Raw genomic sequence first — 14181 nt, 5'->3', positions numbered from 1 at the left:
ATTTCTCAAGGAAGACATTCAAAGTTCAGAGATCATAGAATAATAAACACCAAGCTCTGAAAGAAAATGAATGTCAGCCAAGAATACTATACCCAGCAAAATTAGGCTTTAGAATTGACCAAGAAGTAAAAATCTTTCATGATAAACAAAGGGTAAAAGAATTTACAGCAAGAAATCCTGCACTATAAAATATATTCAGTAAAATATTTCATGAAGAAAAATGAAAAGTAAAACTGAAAACAAGCAAAGGGAGGAACTACACTAAAAGAATAGTGAATCAAAGGAGAAACTAATACAAATTAAAACCAGAAATGACTTAAAATGACGGAATAAAAATCTTTCTCAATAATAGCATTGCATGTAAATGGCCTAAACTGTCAATCAAAAGACATATACTGGTAGATTGGACGAAGACCCAAGACCCAGCAACATGCTATCTCTAAGAGACTCACCTCATAGGCAGAGACATCCACAGACTGAAGGTAAAAGGATGGAGAAAAACATATCATTTACATGGATCATGTAAACAGGCAGGGGTTTCCATCCTCATATCAGGTAAAATGGACTTCAAGATAAATTAGAAGGGATAAAAAGGACATTTCATAACTGTTTAAGGGAATTATACATAAACAAGACATAACAATTGCAAATATTTATTCCCCAAACAATGGAAAATCTATGTACATCAGACAAACCCCTTTTCATTTCAAGAATCAAATGGACCACAATAAAATAATACTGGATGACTTTAACATGCTTCTCTCATCACTGGATAGATTATAGAACTAAAAAATGCAATTGATAATTTAGATGTAACAGACATATGTATAATTTTTCATCCATTAAGGACTGAATACATTTTCTTCTCAGTAGCATACAGATCCTTCTCTAAAATGGACCATATCTTATCCCACAAAGCAACTCTCAGCAAATATGAAAACATAGAGATAATACCTTGCATTTTATCATATCATAATGGAATGAAATTAGAAATCAAAGATAAAATAAGCTACTCTGGAGACTAAATAATAAATTATTTAGTAGAAAAAAATCACAGTTTAAATAAAAAAATACTTAGAGGTAAATGAGAATGGTAATACATTATACTAAAATCTCTGGGATCCTTTGAAGGCTATTCTGAGAGGAAAGTTCATTGCAGTAAGCTCATTTATTAAAAGAACAGAAAGTCACCAAATAAGTAACCTAACATTACATCTCAAAGCCTATAAAAAGAAGAACAAATCAACACCAAAATCAGTAGAAGATAGGAAGTAATTAAAATCAGTGCTGATATTAATGAAATTGAAACAAATAAAAATTCAAAAACATGATGATACAAAAAGTTGGTTTTTTAAAAAAATTAAGAAAATTGATATAAACATTTAGGCAAGCTAACAAAGAGAAAACTCAAATTACTAAAATGCACTATGAAAAAGGAAATATCACAATGGACACTAGTGAAACACAGATGATAATCAGAACTTATTTGGAAAATTTATTCTCTAATGTAATAAAAAATCTTGAAGACAATGACAAATTTCTAGAAACATTTGACCTGCCCAAATTGAGTCAGGAGGACATAGAAAATTTAGACAGATAAATTTCAAGCAGTGAAGTTGAAGACACCATCAAAAGCCTACCAAAGTAACTCATGAGAACAACACAAAAAAAAAAACCTACCAGGAAAAAAAAGCCCAGGACCAGATTCTCAGCCAAGTTCTACCAGACCTTTAAAGTAGAACTAACACCAATCAAATTATTCTATGAAATAGAAAACTTCCAAACCCATTTTATGAAGCTAGTATTACCCTGATACCAAAAAACAAAAACACATCAAGGAAAGAAAACTTCAGAGCAATATCCTTGATAAATATAGATGCAAAAATTCTTAGTAAAATACTGGCAAATTGCATACAAAAATATATTTAAAAGATAGAACACCATGATCAAGTGGAGTTCACCCCAGGGATGCTAGGTTGGTTCAGTATCCGGAAATAAATAAACATAATTCGTCAGTCACTTCAATAGCCTAAATACAAGAATCACATGATTATCGTAATTAGATGCAGCTTTTGACAAAATACAGCATCCATTCGTGTTCAAATCATTAGAAAAACTAGGGACAGTAAGAACATACCTCAACATTGTAAGAGCTATATATACTAAACCCAAGGCTAGCATCATTCTAAATGGAGAAAAATTGGAAGCGTTTTCTCTAAAAACTGGAACAAGACAGGATTGGCGTCTTTCACCACTTCTATTCAACATAGTCCTGGAAACTTTTGCCAGAGCAATTAGTTAGAAGAAAGAAATTAAAGGAATATGAATTGGAAAAGAAGAACTCATACTATCCCTATTAGCTGAGGACATGATTCTATATTTAGAAGACCCAAAAAACTCCATCAGGAGACTTTTAGGACTCACAAATGAATTCATCAAAGTAGCAGGATATAAAATTAACACCCACAAATCATTGCATTCTTATACATTAGTGATAAACCAATGAAAGATAGGAAAACTATCCCATTCACACTTGCCTCAAAAATAAGTATTTGGGAATTGATCTAAAAAAGGAGATGAAAGACCTTTACAATGAGAACTATAGAACACTAAAGAACGAAATTGAAGAAAACCTTTGAAGATGAAAAGATCTCCCATGTTCTTAGATAGGCAGAATTAATATTGTTAAAATGGTCTTACTACCAAAAGCACTATACAGACTTAATACAATTCCTATTAAGGTTCCAGTGATGTTCTTCATGAAAATAGAAAAAGCACCTGTGAAATTAATTTGGAAAAATAAGAGGCCCAGAATAGCCAAAGCAATCCTTAGTAGAAAAACAGGAGGTATCAGACCTTAAACTATACTACAGAGGTATAGTAACAAAAATGGCATGATATTGGCACCAAAAACCGACATGAAGACCAATGGTACAGAATAGGAGACACAGAGATAAGCCCACATAAATACAATTACCTCATACTAAACAAAGGTGCCATTAACATACATTGGAGAAAAGGATAGCCTCTTCAACAAATGGTTCTGGGAAAACTGGAAATCCATATGTAGCTAAATGAAATTAAACCCCGTCTCTCACCCTGATCAAAACTCAACTCAAAGTAAATCAAGGACCAGGGACCTTGTGCCTAGTAGAAGAAAAGGTAGACCCAACTCTTTCTCCGTCATGTCATCTTAGGAACTGAATTCTTCAACAAGACTCCTAAAGTGGAAGAAATAAAATTGAGAATCTATAAATGGGGAAACAATCAAGAACATGAAGAGAGAGCCTATAAAATGGGAGAAAATCTTTGCCACCTGCACCTCAGATATAGCATTAATTTCCAGGATATGTAAAGTACTCAAAAACCACCAAAACAATAAATAACCTAATTTAATAAATGGGCAAAGGAACTTACCAGGCACGTCGCAAAAGAAGAAATACTATCAGTCAACAAATATAGGAAAAAATGCCCAACATCTCTAGCAATTAGAGAAGTGCAAATTAAAACTACCCTGAGATTTCATCTCACTCCAGTCAGAATAGCAATTATCAAGAATATAAATAATAGTAAATGTTAGTGAGGATGTGGAGGAAAATACTCACTCATACATTGCTGGTAGGGCTGCAAATTGGTGCACCCAGTCTGGAAAGTAATATGATGGAGATTCCTTAGAAAATTTTTTCCATGTATACCCAAAGGGCTTAAAATCAGAATACTATAGTGACACAACTACATCAATGTTTATAGCAGGTCAATTCACAATAGCTAAGCTATGGAACCAGTCTAGGTGTCCTTCAACAGATGGGTTGATAAACAAAATGTGCTGAATATACACAGTGGAATATTACTTAGCCATAAAAAAAGAATGAAATGATGGCATTTGCTAGTAAAATGAATGGATCTGGAGACTATCATGCTAAGTGAAATAAGCCAGTCCCAAAAAACCAAAGGGCAAATGTTCTCTGATATGCAGATTCTAATGCACAATGTGGAGGTGTGTGCCCTGGGGAAGAGTATAAGTTCATTGGATTAGACAAAGGGAAATGAAGGTAAGGCAGGGTAGATGGGAATAGGAAAGACAGTAGAATGAATTGATAACTTTCTTATGTTCATATATGAATACACGACCAGTGTAGCTCCATATCATATACAACCACAAGAATGGGAAGTTAAACTCCATGTATGTATAATATGTCAAAATATGCTGTAATGCCATGTATATCTAAAAACAACAAATTAAGAAGTCAACCTAAAAATACTCTTTTATCTTTCACTAAAGAAAAAAAGAAGAGCCAAGCCTTGGTCAATCACACTACATCTTTCAAGCTCATCATAACAAGCAGCATGAACTCAATGACTGTGCCAGTTCTCCATGCTCTTCAAAATGCCATAAGCAAAACAGAGGAACCCAGATGGACCAATGGGTTATCCTAGTAGCCAAGAAACCCTAAACTTGGGGAAGCTACAACTTTTAGTGATCAAGTCTCTTCTTTCTGCAGAGAGACATTACCTCCTAGGTTGTTTGCTACTAACATGGTCCTGACATATTCCTCTGCCCCATCAACAGTAATCAGATCCTTGAATCCATGGCATCCCAGCCTCTTTGGGGGGGAGGAGAGAGACAGGTTCTTTCTAATTTGCTTAGGGCCTCACTAAATTGCTGAGGCTGGTCTCTAACTTGTGATCCTCCTGATTTACCTTCCTGAGTTGCTGTAATTACAGCACCACTGTGACTGGCTCTTTTGAACTTCTGAAGCATTTGTAATTCTTTTTCTTTTTGGTACCAGGGATTGAACTCAGGGGAACTCTACCGCTGAACCACATCCCCAGTCCTATTTTGTATTTTATTTAGAGAGAGGGTCTCACTAAGTTGCTTAGTGCCTTGCCATTGCTGAGGTTGACTTTGATCTAGAGATATTCCTGCCTCAGCCTATGAGCCACTGGGATTACAGGCGTGTGCCAGTGTGCCCAGCAAGTAATGTTTTCCTTTTTTGCTTATTTTATTTTCTCTATTAACTAAAAACTTATGAGGGAAAGTTTATGTCTTAAGCATATAAGGTTTGTTTTACAGTAATCACTACTCATGTTTTATGGTTAAAACACTTAAAGCCTTCAGAGCATGAAATTCTACTTCTAAGTGCCCTTTTCTGTAGTCCTGTTTTATTTATTTTTTTCAAAATAATATAGACATTTAATTGAGGGAATTAATAGGTTTTTGCTTAGTAGTTCTGAAATCTAGCATGGCTGGGTGCAGTGTCCCACACATATAATCCCAGTTGTCGCAGCCTGGGCACAAAATAACCGAGCCGCCACAAGGCACTTGTAGGTTCAAACAGGAACTCCTTTATTGCCCGAACTCCACCAGCACTCCTCACTTCCCGCGCACTCCCCGGGAACTCTCCGCCCTCCACTGGGCTCCACTATTCATTAGCACACACTAGACAATGACATTTTTCTGCAGTCACATTATCTAGAGGTCTATCACAAAGGAAAAATGAATATTAAATTTGACACTGTTAGTATTTACCACATTAAAAAAAATCATGTGCTATGCAGATAGGAAGGAAAAACATTGCAAAACTATCAGAGCCTTTATTGAAATAGGCTAGAGTAGGTGATGGGGGCAGAGGATATGAGTGTTAGAAACAGGCTAGATCTTAGGAAACCAGTCTGGAAGGTAAGAGTTAAAGTTCGTTTTGTTATTGTTGTTATGTAGTACTAGGGATTGAACCCAGAAGCATCTACCACTGAGATACATCCCTAGTATTTTTTATATTTTATTTTGAGGCCAAATCTCACTGAGTTACCCAGGCTGGCCATCAACTTGCAGTCTTCCTGCCTCAGCCTCCTAAGTAGTTTAGATTATAGATGTGAGCTTCTCTGCCCTGTTAAGAGTTAAAGAATTTTAACATCAGCATTTGGAGAAGGTAAACGAAAAAGCCACCAGGAATTTACAGGGTGACCTTAAGGACCCAGTGATTTAAAAAAAAAAAAATATATATATATATATATATATATATTTGGTTGTAGTTGGACACAATGCCTTTATTTATTTTTATGTGGTGCTGAGGATTGAACCCAGCACCTCACATGTGTTAGGCGAGCACTCTACCGCTGAGCCACATCGCCAGCCCCCAGTGATATTTTTGGATAAACCACTATTAAAGTGCCTCCTTGCTGGGCAGCAACCAGCTGCAAAAAAAACAACAAAATACTATAAGCACCTAAGTGCAGAGCACACAGTTGCAACAGCAGCGACTCAGTGCTGAGGCAGGAGAATCACAAACTAGAAATACCCTGTCTCAAAATAAAAAATGAAAAGGACTGGGGTCATAGATCAGTGGTAGAGCACCCCTGGGTTCAAGCCCCAGTACTGCAAGAATCAAAAATAAATAGAAAGACCTAGAAGCAAGTACAATCCAAAATCACAGGCTTTCCCTGTGAGCTTAGAAAAGTTTCAGGGCTGCAAAATTTTATGTAAAAATTCACAGTTGCTTATTTTAATCCTCTGAAATATAATAATGTAGAAAAAAGTGAAGTAGAAAAATCTTCTTCTAGCCAGAACAGTGTAATCTCATGTAGTAAAAAGATATATTTTCATGACCACTTCCTAAAATCTGCTTTGAGATTCCTTTCCTGTGATCACAGTAGAGCTGTTATGACATTCCCCCATTTAACACCAGTAAAATGATGGGCTTTCTGCTGATTCTTTCCCCTCTATAGTTCATCATAACAAAGGGGCGTAAGGCAAGACATGTATAGAGTTAAATGCATGACACTTGATTCAGACAACTTGGTTTCAAAACCCAGTTTTATGTGATTTAGGGCAAGATTACTGGAGCCAATAGTTAACAGGGATTGTTTAAAAGCTACTTGAGCCAGGTGAGGTGACGTACACCTAAAATCCCAGCCACTCAGGAAGCTGAAGCATGAGGACCTCAAGTTTGAGGCTAGCCTCAGAAATTTAGCAAGACCCTGTCTCAAAAAATAAAAAGCACTGGGGATATAGCTCAGTGGTTCAAACACCTGGTTGAATCCCCAGTAGGAAAATAAAAAAGAGATTTGAGAATGTCCCGAGACATTTGGTTGTCACAACTTCTATTGGGTGTGGGGGAGGGTATGAGTCAAGTTTTTCCCTTCTGACCAAAATATCTGATAAGAAAAAACTTAAGAGCTGGGCACTGTGGTGCATACCTATAATCCCAGCAGCTCAGGAGGCTGAGGCAGGAGGACCACAAGTTCAAGCCAGCTTCAGCAATTTAGTGAGGCCAGAGTAATTTAGTAAAACCTGTCTCAAAAAAAAAATTTTTTTTTAAAGGCCTGGGGATGTGGCTCAGTGGTTAAGTGCCCTTGGGATCAAATGTTGTGTTGGTACCAAAAAAAAAAAAAAACTTAGAAAAGGTTGGCTAGTTGCATTGCTCTAGGTTTAAGGTAAGACAAATATCATGGCAGAAGATGGCAGAGGATGCTGCTCAACTCATGGCAGCCAGAAAGCAGAGAAAGGAAGAAACTGGAAAAAGATAATCCTTCCATCCCTCACCCCCCACAATGACCTTCTTACTTCAACCAAATCCCACCTCCCATCCAGCCATCAATAGACTTATCCACTGATGGGGTTAGAGCCCTTGTGATCCAGTCACTTCCCAAAATCCCACCTCTGGACATTACTGCATTGGCAACATATGATACGTTGGGAGACATTGCATATATATAACAAAGTGCCTCTGGCATCCAATTAGTAAAGGCTGCTAAATATTCTACAACTCACAGGACAGCCTACAACAAATTATCTGGCCAAAATACTAATAGTGCTAAGGCTCAGAAATCGTATTTTAGCCTTTCCAAGCCTCCATTTTGTCATCCAAGAATTGGAGTTCATAATCATTTTTATGATGGTTAAATGAGACAATCCACTTAAAATAGCATGATTTCTAGCTCTTAAGTGCTCTGTTAATATGAATCATCATCATCCTCATCCATACTGATCTGGATATTTAATCTGAATTAAAAGAACACACTATTTGCTACCTATAGCCATGCAACTAGGGAAATCAGTTTACCGCTTTCCTTCATCTGAGGGAAATTTCTAAAGAATAGAGAATGGATAGAAGCCCTTGTTGCTTATAGAGTTACAGAAATAAAGAGTAAGTGACCCAGTACACCTATTCAAAGTACACATTTAGTCTAAGAAAATGCTGTTTGGTTCTATTCATGTTAATAGTTTTCTTTTTCACATTGACATTGATGTCTTTTTTCTCTCTTCCTTTTGCATCCTATTGAAAAGTTATGCCTCCTTTCTTCTCCATACCTTTTGGAGTTTCAACTTTTTCAGTGTTTTCTAATGACTAAAAAAGACTTTTATGAAGGACTTAGGAGCCATCGAACTAATATAAAGCATTTATCAGGACAAAACATTGGTATATTTGCAAATAAAAGTAATGTCACCATTATGGATTATTCATATAATAACCAAATGAGTTTGTGAGATGTTTACTAAGTTATTAAGTCCACAGTTTTTACTAAGAAATAAAAAACTTCAAAATCATAACTTCAAAATCATAAATTCATTTATATTGTAATGATATTAATTATTATTATTTTTATTTTGAAAGGCAAATGCAATAGGCCGAAGTGCTAAAACTGTCCGAGAATTTCTAGAAAAGAATTACACAGAAGATGCTATATCAAATGACAACGAAGCTATTAAATTAGCAATAAGAGCTTTGCTAGAAGTAAGTGATCACATTCAGAAAACTAGCTACTTTTCCTCATCCATTTTAATTTACTAAACACATTTACTGAATGATTGTGTGTGTGTGTGTGTGTGTGTGTGTGTGTGTGTGTGTGTGTTTTAGTGCTGGGGATCAAGCTCAGGGACTTGCCCATGCTAGGCACACAATTGTACCATTGAACTAGACCCCAAGCCAGCTGAAGTAGTTCTGATATATACTTGTTCTACATTAGGTTGTCCAGTCTGGTGGAAAAAACATTGAACTGGCTATAATAAGAAGAAATCAACCTTTGAAGGTATGTTATTAACCAAAGAAGAAAAAATATCAGTAGTATAGTTTTGAGAAGTTAAAATTTTGAAACTATGAATCTTCATTTTAAGTGTCAGATATCCTTTCATACCCTTTGACACCATGATGACTTCTGTTTTGTATAGTATTAGCTTCTGTAAGCTATTGTACTCATTTATACATACTCATTTCAAGCAGTTATGAGTCCCGGGCTCTCTTTGAAGACTTAGAGGTACTTGATCTCTACCTCCACCATTTACTATGTTTCTGTAAGGAAGGCTTACTGAGCCAGCCCCCTAGCCATTAGAGAACATGTACTCTCTGTAAATTCATTGCTTAAGAGAGCAGTTACTCTTCCTGTCTTTTAGATCTCCTGAATGTATCAGTGTCATTCAGCTACTACTTTTATATAATTGTTGATGCTCTAGGTTTCTAATATAAATGTTATCCTTCCTTATATCAAGGAAACTCCTACCCTCTTCTGATTGTGTACTGGTTTGGGGGTTTGTTTCGGTTTCGTTTTTTTGCCATCCTGGGGATTGCACCCAGAGCCTTGTGTGCACTAAGCACAGGCTCTACTATTGAGCTGTGTCCTCAGCCTCTGTCTGCTGGTTTTGATCTATTTTTCTACATTTCACCTGGAGCTCCTTGAACCTCTTTCAGGCTTACATTTTAGTACCTAGCATGATAATCTTTCCATACATCTTTTGTGGCAAATCTGACATTATCTATATGCCTTTTCCAGCCATTATGGATTAAAACCATTGAGCCACAAAATAAACTGTTCAGAGTATTTTGATAGAGGACTTATTAGCTAAAATAGCATTTGGAATAGGGTTCATTAGGTAAAACTCTGTTCAATCTAGTTTGCCAGTGAACTCTCTAGCTGAGAGTACAAAGGCACTCAAATCATGGAAAATTACATTTAAAATACATAAAATATAATATGTCCAGGTAATATGTTTTACAGATTATTGACAAATATAGACTTTCTGCCACATACCTTATTGGTGAAATAAAAAGAATTCTGGAATTGAAATCAGAGTCACAGAGACCTGATTTTTAAACCCTCTTCAATTTTTGACCAGATAAATAAACTTTATGAATTTAAACTTCTTTATATTGCAAAATCTGGTGGTGAATTAATAGCTAAAATCACTTTGTTTTCTTAACATCTTTGACAATATTTCTTCTCATTAAGTTGATTATGTTTTTTTCAAATTCCAGACTCTCTTTTTTTTATTATTAAGATAATTAAATTTATCTTAATATCTTTACAATAATTATTACACATATGTGGCTTTTAAACCTTTTGAACCATTTTGTTGTACACTTGAAGGTATAAAATGCTAAATTATAAGCAAAATATAAGCTTATGAAAATGAGATTGCTTTATGTTGTAAATATTTAGACATTGGCATAATTGAAATTTGCTTTAATTTTTTTTCTTTTCAGATGTTTAGTGCTAAAGAAATTGAGTTACAAGTAACTGAAATAGAAAAGGAAAAGGAAGAAGCAGAGAAGAAAAAATCAAAGAAAAATGCCTAATTCTTAGAATGAGCATTAGGAGCTTTTTATGTTTTGCTGTACTGCTTGGAGTTACTTAATGAAGAGTTAAAAGAAATAAGTTAGTTTGCAGTATTACCTTTAGTACTCAAATGTGCTACTTTGAGAATGCCAAATTTGTGGCTGTCTTCAGTCTTACATAGATTGGTGTGAAGGTTTTCTTTAGATAAGCAGATATAATTAAGAAAAAAATTCTAATTTTAAGAAATGAGTAATTTGGGTGAAGTTTGAGTATTCACCCTCAGTTAAAGAGCTGGCTATTCCACAATAAATTGAATGTAATACTGAGTTGCATTTATTTTTTCCTAGCTTATTCTCTGTTGTTTATTCATTCAAGAAGATATTAGAAGGACTGTATATACAATTAGAAAAACCAACAGAGAGGAAAAAAACAACAGTTTCCTCTGTGCAAGCTGTATAAGTACAAGTTGTCAACTCAGCATCCCTTCCCACCCCTTCCTAGGAATAAGAATTGTATTTCCAAAATGTTCTTCTACATATGGTTCCAGGTTGGAATGTACCTATGACATACCTTCATCTAAAATTTGGAAGGCAATAAAGAAGATGAGGTCATTGTTCTCTGTATGCAGCCAGCCAGCAGCATGGGCATATGGCAGACCTTCAGTTCACAGCAGCTCCCTGGAAAGTTACCATCAGTCACTCATTTTGTATGGATAATCTTCAAAGTAGCTTCCATGGAAGCTGATTGGAAGATTCCCTGTGAGGTTCTTTGCACTTTCACTGCTTGGGGACACATTCCTGAGGAAATTACATTGCTTCTGATGATTACCAGCAGCCTTGGTGTAGTCTTTCCTGTCCTTTGCTGCCACGGAATTTCCAGTGGTTCTGGATAACTTTGGGTAGAAAACAGAATGACTTCCATAATGTCATTACCCTGCCTATTACAGAGATCATTAGAAATGCTGATTTAATACAGTTTTGGTTTATGTGCCCTTACAATGCTGGTTTTTTAAAAATATTTGTGTTAGTGCATGAGAGTTACGCATAATAGTAAAGTTCATTTTGACATATTCATAAGTGCATATAACACTGCTTCATTTCAGTCTCCAGTGCTTACCCCTTCTCTCATCTTCTCCCTTCCCCAGTCCCCTTACTCTACTCTATTGGTCTTTAATTTATTTACTTATTTATTTTTAATTGATGTATTATAGTTATACATAAAAGTAGAATTAATGTATTCATACATGTACATAGCATAATTTTGTCAGTTTCATTCCATAGTCGCTCTTCTTTCACATCCCCCTTCTTCCCCCTTTCTCTATGCCATTCTTCTCCCATCTATTTTCATGACATACCCTTTCTTTAAAAATCCTTATTTTTTTCTTGTTTCCATGTGTGAGAGAAAACATTCAACCCTTGACTTTCTGAGTCTGGCTTATTTCACCTAGCAATAATATTCTCTGATTCCATTCATTTACCAGCTAATGACATAATTCTGTTCTTCTTTTTGGCTGAGTAAAACTCCATTATGTATATACAAACTTTTTTTTTTTTTATCCATTCAGGTTTTGACAGACACCTAGGCTGGTTCCATAACTTAGCTATTGTGAATTGTGCTGCTGTAAACATTGGTATGCATGTATCACTTTAGTATGCTGATTTTAGTTCTTTCAAGTAAATACCAAAGAGTAGATAGCTGGGTTATGTGGTGACTCCATTCCTAGTCTTTTGAGGAATCTCCATACTGCTTTACAGAGTGGTTGTACTAATTTGCAGTCCCACAAACAATGCATGAATGTGTGTTTCTTCCCACATCCTCACCAGCATTTGATATTTGTATTCATAATGATTGCCATTATAACTGGAATGAGATGAAATTTCACTGTAGCTTTGATTTGTATTACCCTAATTGCCAAGTATGTTGAACATTTTTTCATATATTTGTTGGTCATTTGCATTTCTTCTTTTGCGAAATGTATGTTTAGTCTATTTTCCTATTTATCGATTGGGTTATTTGGGTTTTGTTTTGGTTTTTTGTTGTGTGGTTTTTTGTTTGTTTGTTTGTTTTTTTTAGTTCTTCATATATTCTGGATATCAATCCCTTGTTGGAATAGTAGTTGCTGGAAAGACTTTCTTGTATTCTGTAGGCTTTCTTTTCATGCTCTTAATTGTTTTCATTGCTGTGCAGAAGCTTTTTAATAAACCCTCTATTGATTCTGGGTTTAAGTTCTTGCGTTTTAGGGAGTATTAAGGAAGTTGGTGCCTGCACTAGTGGAGTGTTGACTCTGCTTTCTTCTAGCAGTTGCAGTGTTTCCTACGTCTTTGATCTACTTTGAATTGATTTTGGTACAGGGTGAGAGAGGGATTTAGTTTCATTGTTCTACATATGGATTTTTGGTTTTCCCAGCACCATTTGTTGAAAACCCTATCTTCTCCAGTGTATGGTTCTGTCTTCCCTTTTAAAATAGAAGATATGTAAGAAATGTTAGGGCTGAGAACTGAGTCTTTTTCATCTTTGTTTCCACAGCCGCCTGAAGTTATGACTTAATACATGCTTGTAGGACTGTTAACTTGCAGATTGCATTCTTTAAAACATCAGATTTTTGGCCAGGTATGGTAGACCATGCAACTCAGGAGGCTGAAGTGGGAGAATTGCAAATTCGAGGCCAGCCTTGGCATTTAGCAAGACCATAAGCAACTTACCGAGATCCTGTCTCCAAAAAAAGTATCTAGAGTGTCCCTGTTTTCAAAAAAGAAATCAGGGGCTGGGGATGTGGCTCAAGCGGTAGCGCGCTCGCCTGGTATGCGTGCGACCCGGGTTCGATCCTCAGCACCACATACCAACAAAGATGTTGTGTCCGCCGAGAACTGAAAAATAAATATTTAAAAATTCTCTCTCTCCTCTCTCACTCTCTCTTTAAAAAAAAAAAAAGAAATCAGATATTGAGAGAAAGAGGAGACTAATCAACTAGTCTAATCACTTACTCACTGTAGAAGCCAACTTCTAATCTCTTTGACACTCGTTGAACATTATAGTGATGGTAAGATACCACATAGTCAATAAATACATATTTAACAGTGGATTCAGGCTCTAGTTAAGTAAAAATGGGAGTACTTCCAGGAAGAGAGGACTGCATTACAAGCAACAAAGTAAGTCCCTACATCCTGGGAAACCTGAAGGTGCAGTAATTTGAAGTGACATTCTATACTATTCATCCTTCATTGAACATTCTCTGTGCAGGTACCAGAAATGACCTAGATACAGTCCTTATCCTGAAGAAGTCAAATGCCAAATAGTTAAGCCTATTCTTTGAGTTATATGAATGCTAAAATGTCTATTTCCTCATGAACTGTGAATTTAATAAAGTATGGTAGGTTGCTAGTGTTTCCTGAGCAACTTATTTGAATCTTCCCTGATAAATGTAGCAAACAACACCAGATCTTTTAAAAAGGAAATTAAATCTATTTTGGGTGATAATGAAGAAAAGAGGAAGTGAGACCTCCCTGTATCCCAGTTTCCACCACATATCTGAAAACAGAACATTCTACACCTCTGGATGGATTTGACGTAAATAGATAAAATGTTAATGGCTCTTTTATAAACCATAGCTCAGCTCTGTGCATTTCCACA

At 35.8% G+C, this 14181-nt stretch overlaps 1 protein-coding gene across 2 annotated transcripts in view; it reads left to right on the top strand.

The window, feature by feature from the left end:
- Psma8 (proteasome 20S subunit alpha 8) overlaps positions 1-13928 on the top strand; it is a 55770-nt gene extending 41842 nt beyond the window's left edge. Inside the window, exons 5-7 of one of the 2 annotated variants that reach the window (XM_078030219.1) lie at positions 8616-8735; positions 8968-9030; positions 11099-13928. In XM_078030219.1, the coding sequence (XP_077886345.1) occupies positions 8616-8735; positions 8968-9030; positions 11099-11116 (201 nt within the window). In that variant the 3' untranslated portion in view covers positions 11117-13928. Of the gene's footprint in view, positions 1-8615; positions 8736-8967; positions 9031-10478 lie in introns of both variants that reach the window. The other variant, XM_005329049.4, reaches the window with a different exon arrangement.
- Positions 13929-14181: the final 253 nt, after the last annotated feature.

This window comes from Ictidomys tridecemlineatus, chromosome 13 (genome assembly GCF_052094955.1).
Source record: "Ictidomys tridecemlineatus isolate mIctTri1 chromosome 13, mIctTri1.hap1, whole genome shotgun sequence".
NCBI lineage: Eukaryota > Metazoa > Chordata > Mammalia > Rodentia > Sciuridae > Ictidomys > Ictidomys tridecemlineatus.
Note: the sequence above shows the minus strand (reverse complement) of the source record. Positions and strands in the feature narration are given on the sequence as shown.